This window comes from Neodiprion pinetum, chromosome 4 (genome assembly GCF_021155775.2).
Source record: "Neodiprion pinetum isolate iyNeoPine1 chromosome 4, iyNeoPine1.2, whole genome shotgun sequence".
Classification (NCBI taxonomy): domain Eukaryota; kingdom Metazoa; phylum Arthropoda; class Insecta; order Hymenoptera; family Diprionidae; genus Neodiprion; species Neodiprion pinetum.
In genome coordinates, this window is record NC_060235.2 from 33582272 (window position 1) to 33599845 (window position 17574).

Consider the following 17574-nt stretch of genomic DNA (forward strand, 5'->3'; position numbering starts at 1 on the left):
ATTTTAGGTAAAAACAAGGTCAGACAATTTAAGTATTACTACAGAATCAAAAACAGTATTATTCCTACTACTCAAAGGTCAAACGTACTCAATTCTTTTGGTGGTGGAACAGGTGTAGAGCTAGGGTCTTGACTCAGTCCCTTTTCAACATCAGCATCTTTTGTTTCATTCAAATTATCCATCTTTCTGCCACTCTTCGAATTATCCGACGTATCAGCAGGTATAGAAAACCTGTGTGTGATTGTCTTGGTTTCTGGCCGTGTTGCGTACAAATCCAATAGGTAATAAATGGTCTTCCAACATTTTGGCGTCAAGTTTGAAGTATCTTTACATTTATCTGACAAAACACTGAATTTATCCAAGCCAGATCCACTCGGACTGGCTCCAAAATTAGGGGTGATTACACCCTCACTCAAATTGATATAGCCTTTCACACTTTTGCCAGTGCTCCGCAGTTTTTGTGCAAAACTTTGAGGACGAGACCTCATACTTGCTGATGGAGAAATCACTTTAGGCTGACCAGTAGTATCCAGATTACTTCCAAGTAAATTTTCGTCAGTTTTTTTACCTTGAACTAATAATTGATCTTGTAATTCGAAAGCTGTAAGCATGATAAAAAATCATCATCCGATAAACATATTATTGCATAAAGTTATATCCAGACTGGTATGAGTGATCGTCAGCAAAAATACTAACTTGAAGTAGAGCCATTCTTCGGTGCCCCGTCTATCACGTTTGCATTACCATTCCTCTTTGCTTCGGGTTGTTGCTCTTTCAACTCCATTTGTGTTTCTTTAACATTTTGGTACATGTTACTGATTTGATGCAACAATCTTAACAGCGGCATGTTAACTTGCTGACTAATGTATCTAATGTTCAGACTGAAATTCACTACTTTGCTTGTGTGTTTTTTCAGCTGTCCTCTTGAGATGTATAATACATTTTGTTTCTGAATCATATCGTCGACAGTCATATCAGCCATTTCCTTTATATCAATATCAATGCCAATTTTTTCGCATAAGAATGCAGGAGTCTCTGGAGGTATGTCAAGATAGAATTTTGTACCGGGTATTTTTTTGCCTGAATTTTTATTCCCTACAACAAGGGAATCATTATAGACTTTTACAGTTTCGCTTCCGTATAAAACATCGATCGGTAACATTTTTCTGACATATTCTATATACATAAAGTTTGTTGAAAAAAAATTTAAATCACCTTTCTTTTTATCTGACATTTTTCCGAATTCACTGACAACTATGTCAATGCGCATAGTGTCCATGCTGCCCACTAGCGATAAATTGGATCCAAGTGACTCCAAAGACGAAACATTATTTGTGTTACCAGATCCAATAGCTGAGAGCATTTGTTGGGGCATGACAGACAGAGATGATAAGAGTGGTTCAAAAATCAAATGCGCATCTAAGAGGCGAAGTGAATCTTTCATTGGATAAAGATACGTTCCACTATGGACGTCTGAATCTTCTGTATCCTCTGTTGTCATTGTATTAATTTTAGAGTCCTGAAATCATAAAGTCTAATATGATAATTCAATGATTGCTGTACAAGGTAATAACAGATCAACTGACAATATGCAATTCAACAGCATCTTGAGATATAGTAGGTATATCCTAATATGCTAACATAATACCTTTATAGTTTTTGACTCAGTGCGAAAGACCTGCAGAAATCAGATTTTTACAAGAAATTTATCTTAGTATTAAATTGACAACCTTCCAGTTCTTACAGTGCTCAAAAATTACTGATGTATATTAATGGATAATATCTATGTCTGATACGCACCCAATTTCCTTTAAGATTTCCTTTCTCGTTATCTTTAATAAAATCTTGTTGCTTAGCCATCCAGCTGTACAGGTCTTCTCCAGCACTTACAGGTCTGTTAGCATTATGACCAGAAGGTGAAGTAACTTGATCTAAGCTTCCTATACTGTGGTGACTTCCGTGACCAATGCCACCGGAGTAAATACTTGGGTTTGACCCGAGTTGATGAGAATGGGTAACTTGAATTTGTGGTGACTTTTCTTCACGTAATGCACCGTAACCTGGTAAAACAATCGCTGCCATTCAATAGAAGAAAAAGTTAAAAATATACACTTATAAAGTATATTTGCGCATTTTTAAGCAAGCTATGTATATGCATATTTGATCATTTTCATAAGCCAATACATAATCTTGAAATGATCTTAGATTTATAACGAAACATAACACAATAGTAAAATATAATACAGAATGGACAGAGTAACAAGGACTAATATTTTGAACACGGAATTAACTCATCAATTACTACCGTATGATACAAAGGGGTGTTTTGTTATTGTATTTACATTGTAGTGTTAAGGATCATGTAAGCAATAAAAGTAATCCCCTACAATTATCATTTCGTCAATAAAATTAATAATCCACCTAAGGTATCAGAAGAAACTAAACATTCCTGATATCATGCAAGGATCTACCGCGATGACTTACTAATATTGTTAGTCTCACGCGGCGGATGGAACAGCCCGCCACTTGCAAGTAATGGAAAAACAATACTTGCTCGTGTGCTCGCGGGTACTTGTGTAGGTTGCAATGATCTCCCTCTCCTAGGTGGAGCTAATGGCGGAGAGGGAGAAGTGAGTGAATCCGGACCAGGAACTGGTGTTGGCAAAGGAGTGGTATCTCGTCCCCGAGGAGAGCTTACAGGAACCGTCAAACCATCGCCACACATACCTGGTTATACCACAGCAAACCACACACTATTATTGAGAAACATTATAGGCAAACTACGAGAGCCCATAATTCCATAGAAAAAATTTTGGTCGTACGTCTCACTAGTTTTCTATTTATTCAGCGCCACTAAAGTTCCGATTTTTTTATATGTTGTGAAATAAGCAATGTACTCTACGCATTTCATAGTTATTGCAATAATTATTCACATGATAATAATATTCTGGACACCACAAGATCAACCTATATGAATCAACAAACACATTTTCTAAAATCAATGGTATAAGACATTGCACAAGCACACAGAATAGAAAGATCTTTTTTTTTTACAATATCAAAAGCTGTACATATAATTAGTGGAAGTAAAGGCGAAATCTGCTTCTCATTTTTCTGTATTTAAAGTAACCGCTTGATATGTGTTCCACTATGTCAATCTTCAAGTGTATAAATTAAAAATATTTTATAGGCCAACGATAAAACTCAAAAACACTCTGCAATGAATGGATCGTATAAACATTCACACCCAAAGCAAATGATACATGGCATTCAAAAGCCCGTCTATAAGCATAAGAATTGAAGCAAGAAATATTTGTATCTCTTATCTAAATAAATATTGTACGCTGTTGGAAGTGTAATGCGAAAATAAAAATATGAAATCTGATAAAAAGCTGATCAAGTGCGACAAATCAGTCCATGATATTATCGTCTAGTGTTCATTCAGAGATCGAAATACCTGGGCTTTTATCTTGGCCGCTCTTGATTTGTACATGTTTGTGTATGTGGTCGGCATGGATCAGCATTGCACACTCATCTGTCACTTCCTGATCGTCAACGTCTCCTGCACTACCTTCCCCATCCGTCAGCAAATTTTCCTGCGTATCAGCAAGCCTATTTTTTTTCTATGCTCTAAATTGCCTAAGTGATAATGTTTTCGTGATACCAATGATGCAGACCCTTTTATTTATGGTAACTATGTTTCTACTGTGAAAGCTTCGTTATACCATTTCCTATCATACAGCTTTGAAAAAGAATAATGAATAAGTTGATATCACTCTAACACTCTTGTGCATTGTTGCATAACTATGGTTGGGTTTTGATTACATTATTTTACCGTTTTCCTTTTCTTGTGGCAATGTTAGACTTTCTGAGAACTTTATACTTGGGTGAGGCAAAACTTAACTAAGCAGATGTTTATGGTTGTTCTAAAAGGCATTTGTTCAGCACACGAAACAATGACCGGTTATAATAAATTGTTAGTCAAATAGTGCAGCAGAAATTTTGTATATATACATACAATTATTATACAATATGTATAATGTGTACAGTATATTGAAAGTTCTTTTATATTCCACTATGGTTTTGTTCTGTGTTAACAGGCATAGGCGAAGTGAAGGATTTCTTTAGTGTATTCGTTATTTAAAAAATAACCGGTTTTGTACTGGTTCAGTATATGTGGGAAATTTAGCATATTAGTTTTGTTGAACAGAAAATATACACAATAAACATGAATATATGTAAATTATAAGCAATTAATATTAAAAGAAGCAATCTGAATTTTATTTTACCTTCTGTTTTTCAGGCAAATAAGCTACCAAATGAGAGAAAAATTTTATGTTCAGGGTGTGTTAGTCACACAAGTGGTGCACTTCACATAATAACTTCTGGTTTGAAGTCTCTCAAATATATGCACAGTGCCATATTATTCTATATTTGAATTTGAGGCAACTTGTTAATCTATAAAATGTATATATTTCGTGAATTAGATTTTATGTGAGAAGATTTTGGCAGCTAATGGATTTTCTCTGAGCCTTTTGATATCGATTTACCCCGATGTTAATTATAAGAGATTGGACCATGGTGAATGCATTTTCAATTATACAAATAGAAGTTATGCTTAGATACAATATCTATGATACACAGGGTGTTGTACATGGTAATGTATTACAGGGTGGCGACAATTTTGCTCAAATAAAATTCCCCGACTTTTCCCGTAAAAAAATTGAGAATTCCCTGATCTTTTTCCACGAAACTTAGGTAATGTTGGGTGGTTTTTATGACCAAACGCTCCAGAAATTGTGCACCTTCAATGTATAAATTTGTATTAAAAAACACATAGCATCGCTTCGTTTCATACAAATAATTAGAAATTGAAAAATACCATCTCCGAAAGTCAGCTTGGCTGAATTTACGAAGCTTAGTTGAAGTTTGAAAGCAATTTATAAAAAAAGTACGTTTTTTCTTTGCTTCATCACAATTCCCTGACTTTCCCAATAGACGAAATAATAAAATAATTCCATAACTAATCCCGTTTTTCCCAGTCTGTCGCCATCCTGTATTATGTTGGCTATGCTTCATGTCGTTGAAGGGTAGAGAGGAGTAATCATAGAAATGAAAATTAACAAGAAATTGATTAACATGATATGTAAATGTATTACACATGTACTATTAGATTAAAGATAATATTCTGATGATATTTGCATTTTATATGAAAGGAATTCAACTAAATTGATCAAAAAAGTCTAAGCACAAAGTTTACACCCATTTACATCGGAATGCAATACCTTAACCCATTTAATCAATTTTCTCTATTCAACAACATGAAAACAGCTACTGTAACCATCTCTGACATAACTCCCTATGTATAATAACAAGCAGACAGAAGACATCCCCTGTGGCACATCAATTTTAATAAAAATTAAGATAATGAATTTGGTAAATGAATTCTTACTCCTTTCTCTATCGTTTACAATCTCCTCCAGCTCCGCCTTGTTTACATACTGAACGAAGTATTCCTAAGGGATTACGCATTTTGTTAAATTTTCACTGCCAATTATACTGAATACTTCGATTGCATTAAAACCTCAATTTAAAAACAATTAGTCAATACAGATAGAAACGATGGAGGCTATGAATAATCGTCGCCAATCAATATTCTTGGACGAACCCCTAAAAACATGGAATTTTGTGCAGGGACTTTTGGTGCGTGTACTTTCCAAGTAAAAAGAAAAATCGTTTCAAATCAATATAGATTGAGGAAGCCTAATTATACATAGTTCTCATCACCCTCCATTGTTTTGCCCTTTATTTTGCATAACACAGAACTATTGTTACTTTCTTATAAATAACTACTATCGATACTGAAAAATAAAAAGACCACAAGAAAACACCCACTGATATCTCGTCGTAATGAAATTCAAGGACAAATTTTCAACAGAAGATAAGTCGGTTATTCGATTTCATGAAATAATGTGATAAGTAGACCAAACATATATAATAAAGCATACTACCTCATCAGGATCGGGTACAGCAAATGTGACGTTCAGAGGCTTGACATGCTTCATTTTGTAGTTATGCTCCAAAAGTAAAGGAGTGTAAAGTACATTTTTCCACTGTCTGCTCAACACTATAACACCCTGAAACCGGTTAGATTTATTAGACAAACCATTTAATAACCATTTCAGTTGCAACCATTACCTGACGAAGGGTAGACAGTGGAGGTAGATCTGCTGTTCTTAAGTTTGCCTCAATTGTAGAAAGATCGGACAGTAGAACGTAATTTTGTAATATACTGCCTAATTGACAAGATGGATCTTCTTGTAAAGTTTTGGCTAGTGGTGTTAATCTTCCATATCGACTCTGTGAAGTGTTTGAAATACTCGATTTGCTTGATATGTTCTACGTTCAATGGAATATACTGACATATAGTTTTTGACTAACTTTTGTTGGCATGTGGATACCCTGTACATCCAATGCTTCAGCCATGAGACAGGCCACGATGGCAGTAGACCTTCGATACATGCTTTTAACCATGTGTACAACTCTAATGGCAAATCTGTTGCTGGGATTCATCCAGGCATTTATAGCTGGGGATGCTGTGCTCAATAGATTCCAATCCAATCTAGTGTAATCGATTTTCCTAGTTATCGGAGTTCTTGGTGGAGCAGCAAAATTGAACCACACCGTTTTTAGTTCTATAATGCACGAGCTTGTATTGCCATTAGTCTCTTTGGTGACAAGGCTAGTGCATGTAGCACTGGTATTTATTTGCGTTGCATTAGAAGTATTTGTCGCACCCACATCTGGTTCTGCTGTTGCCGATGTTGAAGCTGAAATCATTTTGACGATCAAAAAATCTGCTATACTTAATTATAATGAGCAGGATACATATCAATTCAACGAAAATAAAGTAAATGAAAACTATTTAATATAAAAAAGTGGGATTAACAGACAGTATATATATACAACAATAGCCATACCAATGGTATTTTCTAGTTCATCACGGCTTTTGATGCTATCTGTACAAAAAATTTCCGTTTCTGATTTCTCATCCTCGTGCCCATTGTCACCTTTCTCAAATTGTGATCTCTTAACACATTTCAATGAAATCCCTTCCAACCCGCATTCAAACATTATAAATCCTAATTTATCCTCTCCACTGCCCACTGTGAATTCTTCAGTTGCCTGGGATGGACCGGTTTGTTTCTAAGATACGATTAGGAGTGATATTGAATTTTTGTAATTATAACATGATTTTATAAATAATACTTGTACATAGAATAACACAAGAATAAACAAGAAAATATTAAAAAGATGGCGCTAGCCACAATGATTGTTCAGTGAAAGGAAATACTTACGCAATATTTATCTTTTTCATCAACAGGTTGATGCAGGTAATAGTCAACACATTTTAAGGGCGAAGTTATCCGTGTACATGTAAACAACACTTTGGAGTAATGTACAGGTATAGCTGTTATTACTGCATCTTTCAATATTGACGATTCATTTCGGAGTCGACGTAATTGTGTATGAACCTTTCCTATGTAATCGAATCAAATAAAAATGTGATTAGACGTGCAAGTTATATTATAGGTGTATCGTTATATGTTGTTATCCAACGATTTTATCAAGTTTCGTAATTTAATTATTTAACAATATTACGTGCCCGAAATGCTGGGCACTAATGCTTCTTACCAATATTTAAAGTGACTATAGTTTCTTCTTGTTGTTTTTCTGATGTTTCAATATAAACTGGTTCTCCACCAATAATGTCAGTGACGGCAGCAGTTTGATGTGCAGGTAAAAAGGCTTTACTAATTTTATTCACCTTCTTCTGATTAGGTTGTACTGCTGGCTTATAAAATGTTTGTACTACTTCTCTTGCTTGTTTGCCAATATAAAATCTTGTCGTAACATTGTCAAAGCAAATGGCAAACAATGAAACGCAAGTCAAGTCTCGAATATTATCCAATGCAGAGAATGAAATAATCTCTTCGACAACTGATGCTTGTAACAATGTTATATTCATCTGTTCAATAAAACAGTATGGATGTTCAGTAAATAGGTATAACATTGTATGATCAAACTTAAATTCATTTCCTATTATTGCCATAATAAGATTTTAGTTACTTTCTGAATTAATCGTGATGAAAACTAGCTTGTTCATTATATTTCTTAAATTACAAAGTAAGTCACTATAAATAAGATCACCTTTGGTAAAATTATAGTACCCTGTACTTGGGTAGTAATACTTTCTTCGTAAACACTGGTTTGTAGTGCAACTTGGACTGTAAAAAAATGAATTAACAACTTTATTAACAAATGTTTGGGTAATAAATTTTATTTCGTATAGTCAATGAAAAAAATTAACAACACAAGCAAAATGGTATTGAAAATGCCAAAATTTGATACTTACCATTTCCGTTTTTTATATTCCTTTCAGCAGTTGATCGTTTGGAACTAGTTTGCACTTGGCTCCAGTAGGATAAACTCTGATCCTGTTTCAAAATATTGGCGTCTTCAACTCTCCCAAGACATTCATTGTGAAGGTGATTTAAGATTGTTAATGGATGCAAAGTAGCCAATGTTGGTATTATGGCATCAATAAAGCGCTGTAACGATTCCAATACCATTGGACTCAACATAATATCAATATCACCTTTAAGTTTCAGAATAACAGTTGTACGAGAACCGGTTTCGTGCTGAACAGTCAATAATTCTTCTTCATCATGTGCGGTATCATTGTTATCACCTGAAAAGTAATATCATTGAATTACAAAACATTTTGCAATCAGAGCGTCATACGAGCCTAAAATTAAAGAAATATCGAAGCTTATTCATATTTGTGCGTATAAAATTGACAAAAGCATCGTCCAATTATAATTTATAAGTTTACCTTCAGACTGAATCAATGCCGAACTATCCCAAATATAAGGATGCGTTGGTGTCTTGGTAGAGGAACTTGCTCTGGGTGATCCGTCAATTCTAGTAATCATCTTCAAAGATGTGAAACCATCAGTGACTGCATCGAATTTCGGCACATAACGTCCACCAATGTATACCAATCTGCCATCTTCAGTCCGTTGAAATAAGGGCGTGGTGAAAGCATCACCACTACAAGGTAATGATGATTGGACCCAGTTTGAACACCGAACCTAATATGGTATAAGCAAAAAAATAAGAGCACTAATTAATTTTCTTTTTTTAACCAACTCTATTATAGCTTTACTGGATGCCACTATAAACATATAAAACGCGAAGAGAAATTGCAGAGGCTTACCTGAGTCAGATGACTAACATAGCTTGACATCAACAGTGGAGAATCAACAATGGGTTTATTAACTTGCATGTGTAGATTCACCAATGTCATGTCCTCTTGTGATGACATAGCTGATATAAAACTTGTTGAGGATACAGAATGACTGTCAGATGTATCAATTAAGATGCCAGCTTCGTTAGTATCGACTACACTTCTGAAACTAGCATTTCTGTTCACCTTCGAACTTTTCTTAGAGTGCAAGTTTTGTGTCTTAGTTCTCTCTAAGGTATGCGCTTTTCCTACTACGGTGCGATTTGCGTTTGTAGAACTTTCAACTATCGACAAATCTGAGGAAAACTTCTTTTTCATGGTTTCACTATGATTCAAGACAGTACCAGAACCAACAATAGACTGTCGAAGGCTGGAGGTTCGGCTTCCACCTAAGCCATGACTGATGTCTTCATCCGCAGAGTAAAATGCTTCAGAATGGTTTTCAGATGACATAGATATTGTTCTCTGTACCTGAGTGTGTGAAACATTGAAAAATTACTTCTCAATACTTTTAAGTTTACTAGGGCCGCACACTTTATCATTTTCGGTTAGCCCAGAATGATGGATTAAATTTATTATCTAAATTTGTAAACATCGCACCTCTTGTCTTAAACGTTCTTCAGAATCCGATCTTGCACATAGTGAATGGTGAGACTCCGAAACATTGACACCATCTTTTTTGCTCGCTAATTTTTGTGTAGTTGGTGGAGTCTGTTCCGTTGGAACAGTTGGTAGGGATTGTGGGCTACTGCTTTGCTGCAAACACTCTCTGGCTGGTGTGTGAAAGTAATCAACAGCTAGTTTTGAATCTGAGGCACTACTTTTTGGTGCAGTTTCAATTTCAGGAACATTTAGTATTGATTTACTTCGTTCTGTATTTAATTTAGAGTCCGAATCAAGCTTTTGCGGCAGTTGTACTGTGGGACTGGCATCAACTAGGCGAGCGTATGGAACATCGTTCATGTTCGTTCCCCTATGTTGGATAAAACATAATTTGCTTCCATGATTCAAAAATTTAATTTTGATATGTAAATTAAAAATTTTTTTAAATATGCTACAACAAATATATTTAACACAGCATTTACGATATGGTACAGTCCTACAAACTCTAGAAAAATTTGACATTGAGCAAATAATAAAGAAACACAATTTTTACTGATAAATTCTGAGCACATAATGAAAATGATCATTAACATGTGATTACCGCATAGATGTGTAAGAAAATCTTCGCCCTAGGGGTTTCCTTTCTGCCACGCCGACCAACGGGCTGACCGAAGCTGTACTTAGTTTAGTACTACTGTTTCCTTCCTTACTCGAGTTTTTACTATGATCGATTGTTGATCTTGACCTCTCGAACCCTGCTTTAGGACTTTTAGCTTCGTCAGGAACAACTGTTACTTTAAGACTTGCATTTGGATAATGAACGTCTTGCAATGATACATCTTGCAGGCTGTAGGGGGGTGTGTGAAACACTAGTTGGCCTTCGTGCAAAATAGATTGTCCAAAGCCCTTTTCTTTCCCAGTTTCATAAATTCTATAATATAATTCCATAATATTACATACAGAAACACACGATGTTTAACAAAAGAGAATTGCAGTATAACATCTATTAATATCTATATCTATGCTTTTACCATGAAATCTGTCAATGTCAAAAATGTCATGTACATTATTTGACCAGTTCCAACAAATTAGATTTAGAAATTTGTACTCATTTTATGTGTTGATTTGATATTTTAAATCACAATTAGTCATGGCTGAAGAAATGGAAATTGAAGAAAATCTTGATCGTGATTTCCTCCTGTTTATGTCTCTGACAAAAACCTATTTCCCTCAAATTGTCGATCAAAGAGATATAACGCTGTGTACTCAATGGCTTTCAAAGTTGTGTGGTGAAAAGGTACAGGGTATATCTCAAAAACGGAATAGAAATTTGTATCTCTTACATTTGCTAATGAATATGCAAGAAGGAAAAATGGCTGGGCCATTCTTAAAAGCACCTGCCGATGGGCCTCTACCTACAGCAACAGGAGTGTTTGGTCCTCCACCGGCGGAGGCATCTATTATAGATGGTGGAGAAAATGTAGTAGGTATGAAAATTGAAAAGAATAGTGTAACAATGTCTTCAAGAAAAAACTTGAGTCAAAGTATCAAATATTACAGAATAGTGAGCAAGGATCAATACAATCGACTTTTTTCCCCGTAGGTAAAATAATTGAGGATTTTCAAGAGCGTTCAGCTGATGGTAGAACATATGTAGCAACACGATGTCTACCTGATAATCGAGGAACGTATGCATTTGTTGCTTTAAATATCGATAAGAAATCAGATCCAGCAGAAGATATGACAATCATACCATGTGCAACGAATAAATCCAAATTACACCATATTAAGGCTTTACATAAACTTTCAACCTTTAGCCTTGGTGATCATCCGACAGAGTCACAAATGGAAGATTTTTACATTCGGAATATTGAAGCGAAGGTTTCTGGTAAGATCTATGTAAAAATTGAAACTATTTTCATTGCGACTCTCGATTAAATAAAACTTTAAATAATAAAGATAATAACGCATGAGTGCAGAAACAGAATCACGCCTGAAAACAGTATACTTAATACCACTTCTTACAGGCGATATCGTACAACTTTATGATCAATTGAAGACTGATATGGGCAAACCATGCGGACGTAATAAGGAAGAAGTGGACTACTTTGATGTGCTTTTGAAACAAATTGACGATGAAATCAGAGGTCCGCCATCTGGAGAAAATGATTTAGTTAATTTTCTTGTCAGCAGACTGAGCCAAGATTTAAAAAAAGTTCCGAAGATGAGTCACCTTTTCAAATTGAAACCAGAACAACAACATTTGAAGATATTAGAAATCCTGAGACAAAAGCTGGTTGTCAGGTGAGAATTACCAGCAATTAATAGTACCGAGTAGTTTCAGATCCGTGTGCAGCGTAGAAAAGTCATGAGAAAATTCACCCAAAAATTTTGATTCGATTTCGGCCCTTATAGGCAAACTAATGCAGGGCATATATTCTCACTCGCTTTGCTGAATAAAAAAGTAAACAGACATACATCATAGTTCATATGGCTTTATGTCAAATTTGAAAATGGTGTTTAAATTAACCAAACTGAAACTTCACTGGCAAAAAAGTAATAATCAACATGTAATAAAAGTTTATAATTGCAACGATTACAAATTGATATCCAAGACCTCAAAATATGGTTGATCAAAAAAATGTACAATGTCCGTTCTTTAATATTTGTGGATGCTGTAAAATCTGTAAAGACAACAAGAGGAAAAACGTCGACATCTTTTGGCTGAAATGGAAGAATGTATGATGGCATCTGCTGTACCATCCGAGTCCTGTATGGGAACTTCAGGGGAAACAACAGAGTCTATGTGGAAATTAGCTGTAACACGACCACCTCCTGAAACTGATATGACCAGACTATCAGGTACATACCCTGAACAGGCCATAGCAGCTTTTCTGGATATTCTAGCAGAAGACAGGCAAGCTATTCTGATGAGAGGTAAACGAAGGGAACAAAACTTAATCGAAAGTATAAGATCAGAAGTCTATAAAGAAGTACAATTTGGAAAGGCAGAGTACAACAAAGCTCGAGCAGTTTACAGGTACATCATAGATATTCGATAATCATGTTAGTTAAAAATATTTGGCGATATGAACATAAAGATGTACATCCCAGATGCACTGGAACTAACGTATTGTACGATACCATTATCAATACAGGGAGTGGAACGAAATCCTCTCAAACGTTGAAGAGATAATGTACCTGACTACCAATGAAGTAATAGAAGATGTGCCAAAACAGAATGAACAACTTTTGGCCGACATGATAACAAATATAAAACAGACTGAGAATTTAGTTGTTGAAGAAGCCCAGCGAGGGGAAATGCTCACTGAAAAAATAGCTGATGCAAATGAATGGAAATTCTCAATCTGCGATGATGATGGAAAAAATGCCTCATGGGACATGAAGACTTTGATCGATAACATGAGGGACGAAGTAGAATCTTATAAACTATTGATTCAAAATCAAAGACAGAGAATTCAACAACTCCGTGATCAATTGGACTATCAATGAATTACAATTATCGATATTGAAAATGGCATTTTAACAACTTTTTGTGGTACTATGAAGAAAAGAAATGCAGATTTATATAGGGAAGTAAATTTTCTGTTCTCGCACTTACTACCTCGGCTACCCCTTTATAAGAAGTTCATGTGTGTCATTATTTTTATCGTTCGCACATAGTAAAATGGGTTTGTATATTCTCAATTGAAAGATCTGATTAGCTCACCTATATGCAGCGACATTGATACCATCCTGCAAATCGTGGTAACTCGGTTTAAAAAATCTTGTGCCATTTTTATTATTGCCAAAAAATGCGCAGCCACCGATGCACCCACATTTTGCTGCTTTTACACCACTTTCTACAGGCCATAAAAACCACAATCGTTTCGTTCTTTCATCGTGTATTTTTAAATATTTATTCTGCACCAAATGTAAATTGTGTTCTGGTGTCGGCAATGAAATAGCTGCTTCTATTATAACTGGACCTAAAGATACTGAGCCCGCCTCAAGCCAAATATCGGATCCATCACCTATTATTACAAGAGAAAATCATTATTTAGGTTCACAAAGCATTGAATGAGAAAATTAATGGTGGTCCATTTTTCATAATATTCTTTAGTAACCATTGCACTGAATTTTTGTTTATCAAGGTTTTGAAGAATAATTTTTTTCACCTGACATACGACTGCTTGTGTTATTATGTGATCGACCGCTTCCAGTTGTGTTTGTGTTAGTGGCATTTGCAAAATGTTCAGCTGCTGACACAAACTGGCGAACTAGTATCGCAGGTAAGACTCCAGTAACACCTGACTTCACTTGCTGGCCATGAAGATTACAAGTTGATACACGAATGGGTGACATCCAAATCTGAATGGCTGTTCCAGCTTCTTGCAGATATAAGTCAATGGCATCTAACGATACTCTTGTCATTCTATACTTTATGTCTTCTGAAGTAGGACACCTGTAGTATTCAATAGTCAATGGTTATCCAAATTAAAAATAATGTGAAAAAATAAATATTTTTGATTCAACAAATCTGTACGCAAATATTAAACATCCTGATTACCTGTAATGGTTATCTGGGTCACTGTCGGCACATTGAAATGGAGGTAGACCGTGATGACAGAAATGTGGTGTTCCAGGAGGTTTCAAATTATTCTCTGTATTTTTCACCATTAACAAAAACGTTTCCAACGTAGTGAAAAGATGATGTAATTGCGGAGAACTTATTTTACCACTCAATTTTCCTAATTGAACTTCTATCAACCAAGCATATTCTAACGTTTCTTGGTCTAAGCTTCTTCCTTCGTCACTAAACATTGCGTGTCCTCTAACTTGCAATGCACTCAGCATAAGGTGTCCTTGATTCAAATGTTTATCCTTTCCAGATCTTATTACGTTATCCGTCAATAACATAATCGCTGGAGAGAGCAATAACTGCAATTCTGTTTCCTTGTAGGTCTTTTTCATTTCAAACCCAAAGCGCTCCAACAGAATAACCGGACACGGAGGATCATTTTCATTACAGTTCTTCACAAGATGAGCTTGAATATCATGCATTGTGATCCCCACAGTGACTTCCATAGGCCTATAATCTCTGGGATCAAAGGGTTTTGATTTTGACTCTTCATCTTCTGCTGACGTCTCGATACTATTATTATGAGCATCTCTTTCTTTGGTGCGCTCATTACTCATAGTTGTAGACGAGCTACGACTTTGTTGCATATCAGTAAAAGATTGATAGTCCCCAAATATGTTTTCTTTTAAATGTACAAAATTCTTGATAAGTGAACCATATGTAATTAAAACTGATGGCCCTATTTCCAATTCTAGACTAACTTTGTCTGGCGAAAGAGATTGTGGATCAAATCTTTGGGAGCCATCCTGTGTCCAATGAAGTCCTGGAGATTTTCTACATCTAGGAATTCGCATTGGCGATAATAAAATTTCTTCTTTTTCTGGGGTAGTTATATTTGCCTGAGGAGTTGGGCCCAAGGGTGGGCAGGGATGATACGTATAATTGATGCTTAATGCAACGATAGGCACAGACCAGCAATCTACCCAACCGAATTCCTTCTGACATGCGTTTCTCCACTTCTTATTTCTATCCAAGTCTGCTAATTGACGAACCGATCCATCTCTTGCCACAATCTTTGCATTTTTATGTAGGGCTAATAGAATGTTCCGATTTGTATTTACTTCAGGTAGATAAAAAGATAAGTCTACACTTTCACCTTGTATCCAAAATCGCAGCGGTATTGTTACTGGGAGAAAATCCACGAATGGTAGATCAAACGAAAGATCGAACAAGTCTCCACAAAATGCAATGTGCGCATTTTCTTGATTCTGAGAAGAACAGTCGATCCAATTGTACTCGTTACTTATAGTTAATAATTCAAATTCTTTCAATAGTAAACTAAACTTCCATGTATATGGTACAAAATGTAAAAGATCTGGCCTCGCTTTACTGGCCCAATCATTAATCATGTCTTGAAAGAATTCTTTGTGTGAATAAACTAAATTAGCAGTTGCTTTGCAGCCAGTAAGATTTAGTACCCATTCCTGATGATCGTTCCATCTTATTGGATAATGACACTTTATTCCAAACTCCAAAGTTTCACTTTCAACTAAGCTTCTATATTGTAAACTGGTCGTCGCCTCGAGATGCAGTAACTGTCCTGTTATTTTTGTAGTATAACCATCTTGCAACACTATCCAAGGCATGGTAACTTCCAAATATGATCCAGGGCCGACGTTTATGTGAATTGCATTGGTTTCCTTGTTCTTGCTGAACAATATATCGACTGTAGCTTCGTTCAGGGTTGACAAACGAATATCAAACGACTGAACTTGTCTTTTCTCGCCAGGAACAGGTGCTTTCGTAATTTTTAATGGCTGATAATCATTGGGGAAAAAAAATCTAAATAAATGTTCTCTTTGTCTATCAGCCCATGGGCCGTAACTGAAGTCTGTACCCTTGCCACACTTTATATCAATTCCCCAAATGGGAGGCATCGCTTCAACCATGTCCCCATTTGCTAACCTAATCATTTCTGGATGCTCTGGAACTACACCTGGCTCATCCATGTAATAATAAAGTTCCATATTATTCGAACTCAGTACAACAAATCCTTCACCCATATATCTCGGCGGCTCATCCACCATTCCAGTATATTTAGGACTAGGAGCCAAAATGACTTTGAAATTTTCAGCCTTGCATTTGGTGAAATGCATGAAATGATCATATCGAGATGCAGCCGGCTTTGTAGAATATACGAAATGTGCTTCTTCAACTGTTATGGATAGAGTTGTAGGAACTAAGCGATTGCCAAACACTACTCTTCCCTGAAATATTGTTAATTGATGAAATAAGAGTTCGAATTTAATTAAGATAATTATCGGAATATAGGTACTGCATAATACAATAAGAATATCAAGTATGTAACATATGTTAAAGACTTACAGTGCAAACGTCCAACTTAATGACAGGAATTAAATCTCTCCAAGTTCTAGCAATTACATGAGCTTCCTGTCTTCTGATATTATTAACCCGCCGGGTGACGTCCATTGCATTTATTTGGTGACGGGCTTCATTTGCTACATTGCTCATAGACTCTCTATCATTATCGTCGATATTTACATTATGATTTTCTTCGTCAGGATAGACTTGGGGAGTTAATCCAAATAGTTTCTCGAGTTGAGCATAAAGCTCACAACGATTATAGACATGCAATTCAAAACCATTCAACATAACAGATAGACGAGTATCAGAATGTGACAAATCTAGAATGAAATAAACATTGTCATTATATCTTTGGCTCATTTCTTTTATAAATTAATTTTCCTTTCAGTATGTGAATAAAAATATGCAAGAACAGTCTGAACAAGTTGGTATCGTGTCAATAACTTATAGTTACCTTCAGAAACATCTTTTGGAACATAACTTCTCCACCATCGAAATATAAGCCATCCATCTTGAATTCTTACGCTGTAATCATTTGTGATGTAAACTATATCTCGGAACATTATTTTCCCACTCAATGCACTAAGAGTAAATGATCCTGAAAATAAGAATAAAAGCACGATAATTTAATCCTTAACACAAAATCAATATGAAAAGTAAACAGGCAAAAAAGTACAATTAAGTATAAACCTTT

The 17574-nt window shown here is 35.5% G+C and overlaps 1 protein-coding gene across 2 annotated transcripts in view; it reads right to left on the minus strand.

The window, feature by feature from the left end:
• The window catches only part of tweek (transmembrane protein KIAA1109 homolog tweek), a 35433-nt gene that overhangs the window by 16567 nt on the left and 1292 nt on the right, over window positions 1–17574 (minus strand). Inside the window, exons 3-26 of one of the 2 annotated variants that reach the window (XM_046621902.2) lie at window positions 17335–17478; window positions 16881–17200; window positions 14484–16762; window positions 14092–14378; window positions 13644–13947; window positions 10515–10844; window positions 9911–10283; window positions 9281–9781; window positions 8897–9155; window positions 8417–8752; window positions 8212–8288; window positions 7696–8029; window positions 7359–7540; window positions 6981–7206; window positions 6442–6830; window positions 6199–6360; window positions 6012–6137; window positions 3458–3596; window positions 2485–2727; window positions 1801–2060; window positions 1649–1678; window positions 1216–1519; window positions 697–1095; window positions 89–601 (exon numbers count right to left, since the gene is read on the minus strand). In XM_046621902.2, coding sequence (XP_046477858.1) covers window positions 89–601; window positions 697–1095; window positions 1216–1519; window positions 1649–1678; window positions 1801–2060; window positions 2485–2727; window positions 3458–3596; window positions 6012–6137; window positions 6199–6360; window positions 6442–6830; window positions 6981–7206; window positions 7359–7540; window positions 7696–8029; window positions 8212–8288; window positions 8417–8752; window positions 8897–9155; window positions 9281–9781; window positions 9911–10283; window positions 10515–10844; window positions 13644–13947; window positions 14092–14378; window positions 14484–16762; window positions 16881–17200; window positions 17335–17478 — 8517 coding nt within the window. The remainder of the gene's footprint in view (window positions 1–88; window positions 602–696; window positions 1096–1215; window positions 1520–1648; window positions 1679–1800; window positions 2061–2484; window positions 2728–3457; window positions 3597–6011; window positions 6138–6198; window positions 6361–6441; window positions 6831–6980; window positions 7207–7358; window positions 7541–7695; window positions 8030–8211; window positions 8289–8416; window positions 8753–8896; window positions 9156–9280; window positions 9782–9910; window positions 10284–10514; window positions 10845–13643; window positions 13948–14091; window positions 14379–14483; window positions 16763–16880; window positions 17201–17334; window positions 17479–17574) is intronic. The other variant, XM_069134958.1, reaches the window with a different exon arrangement.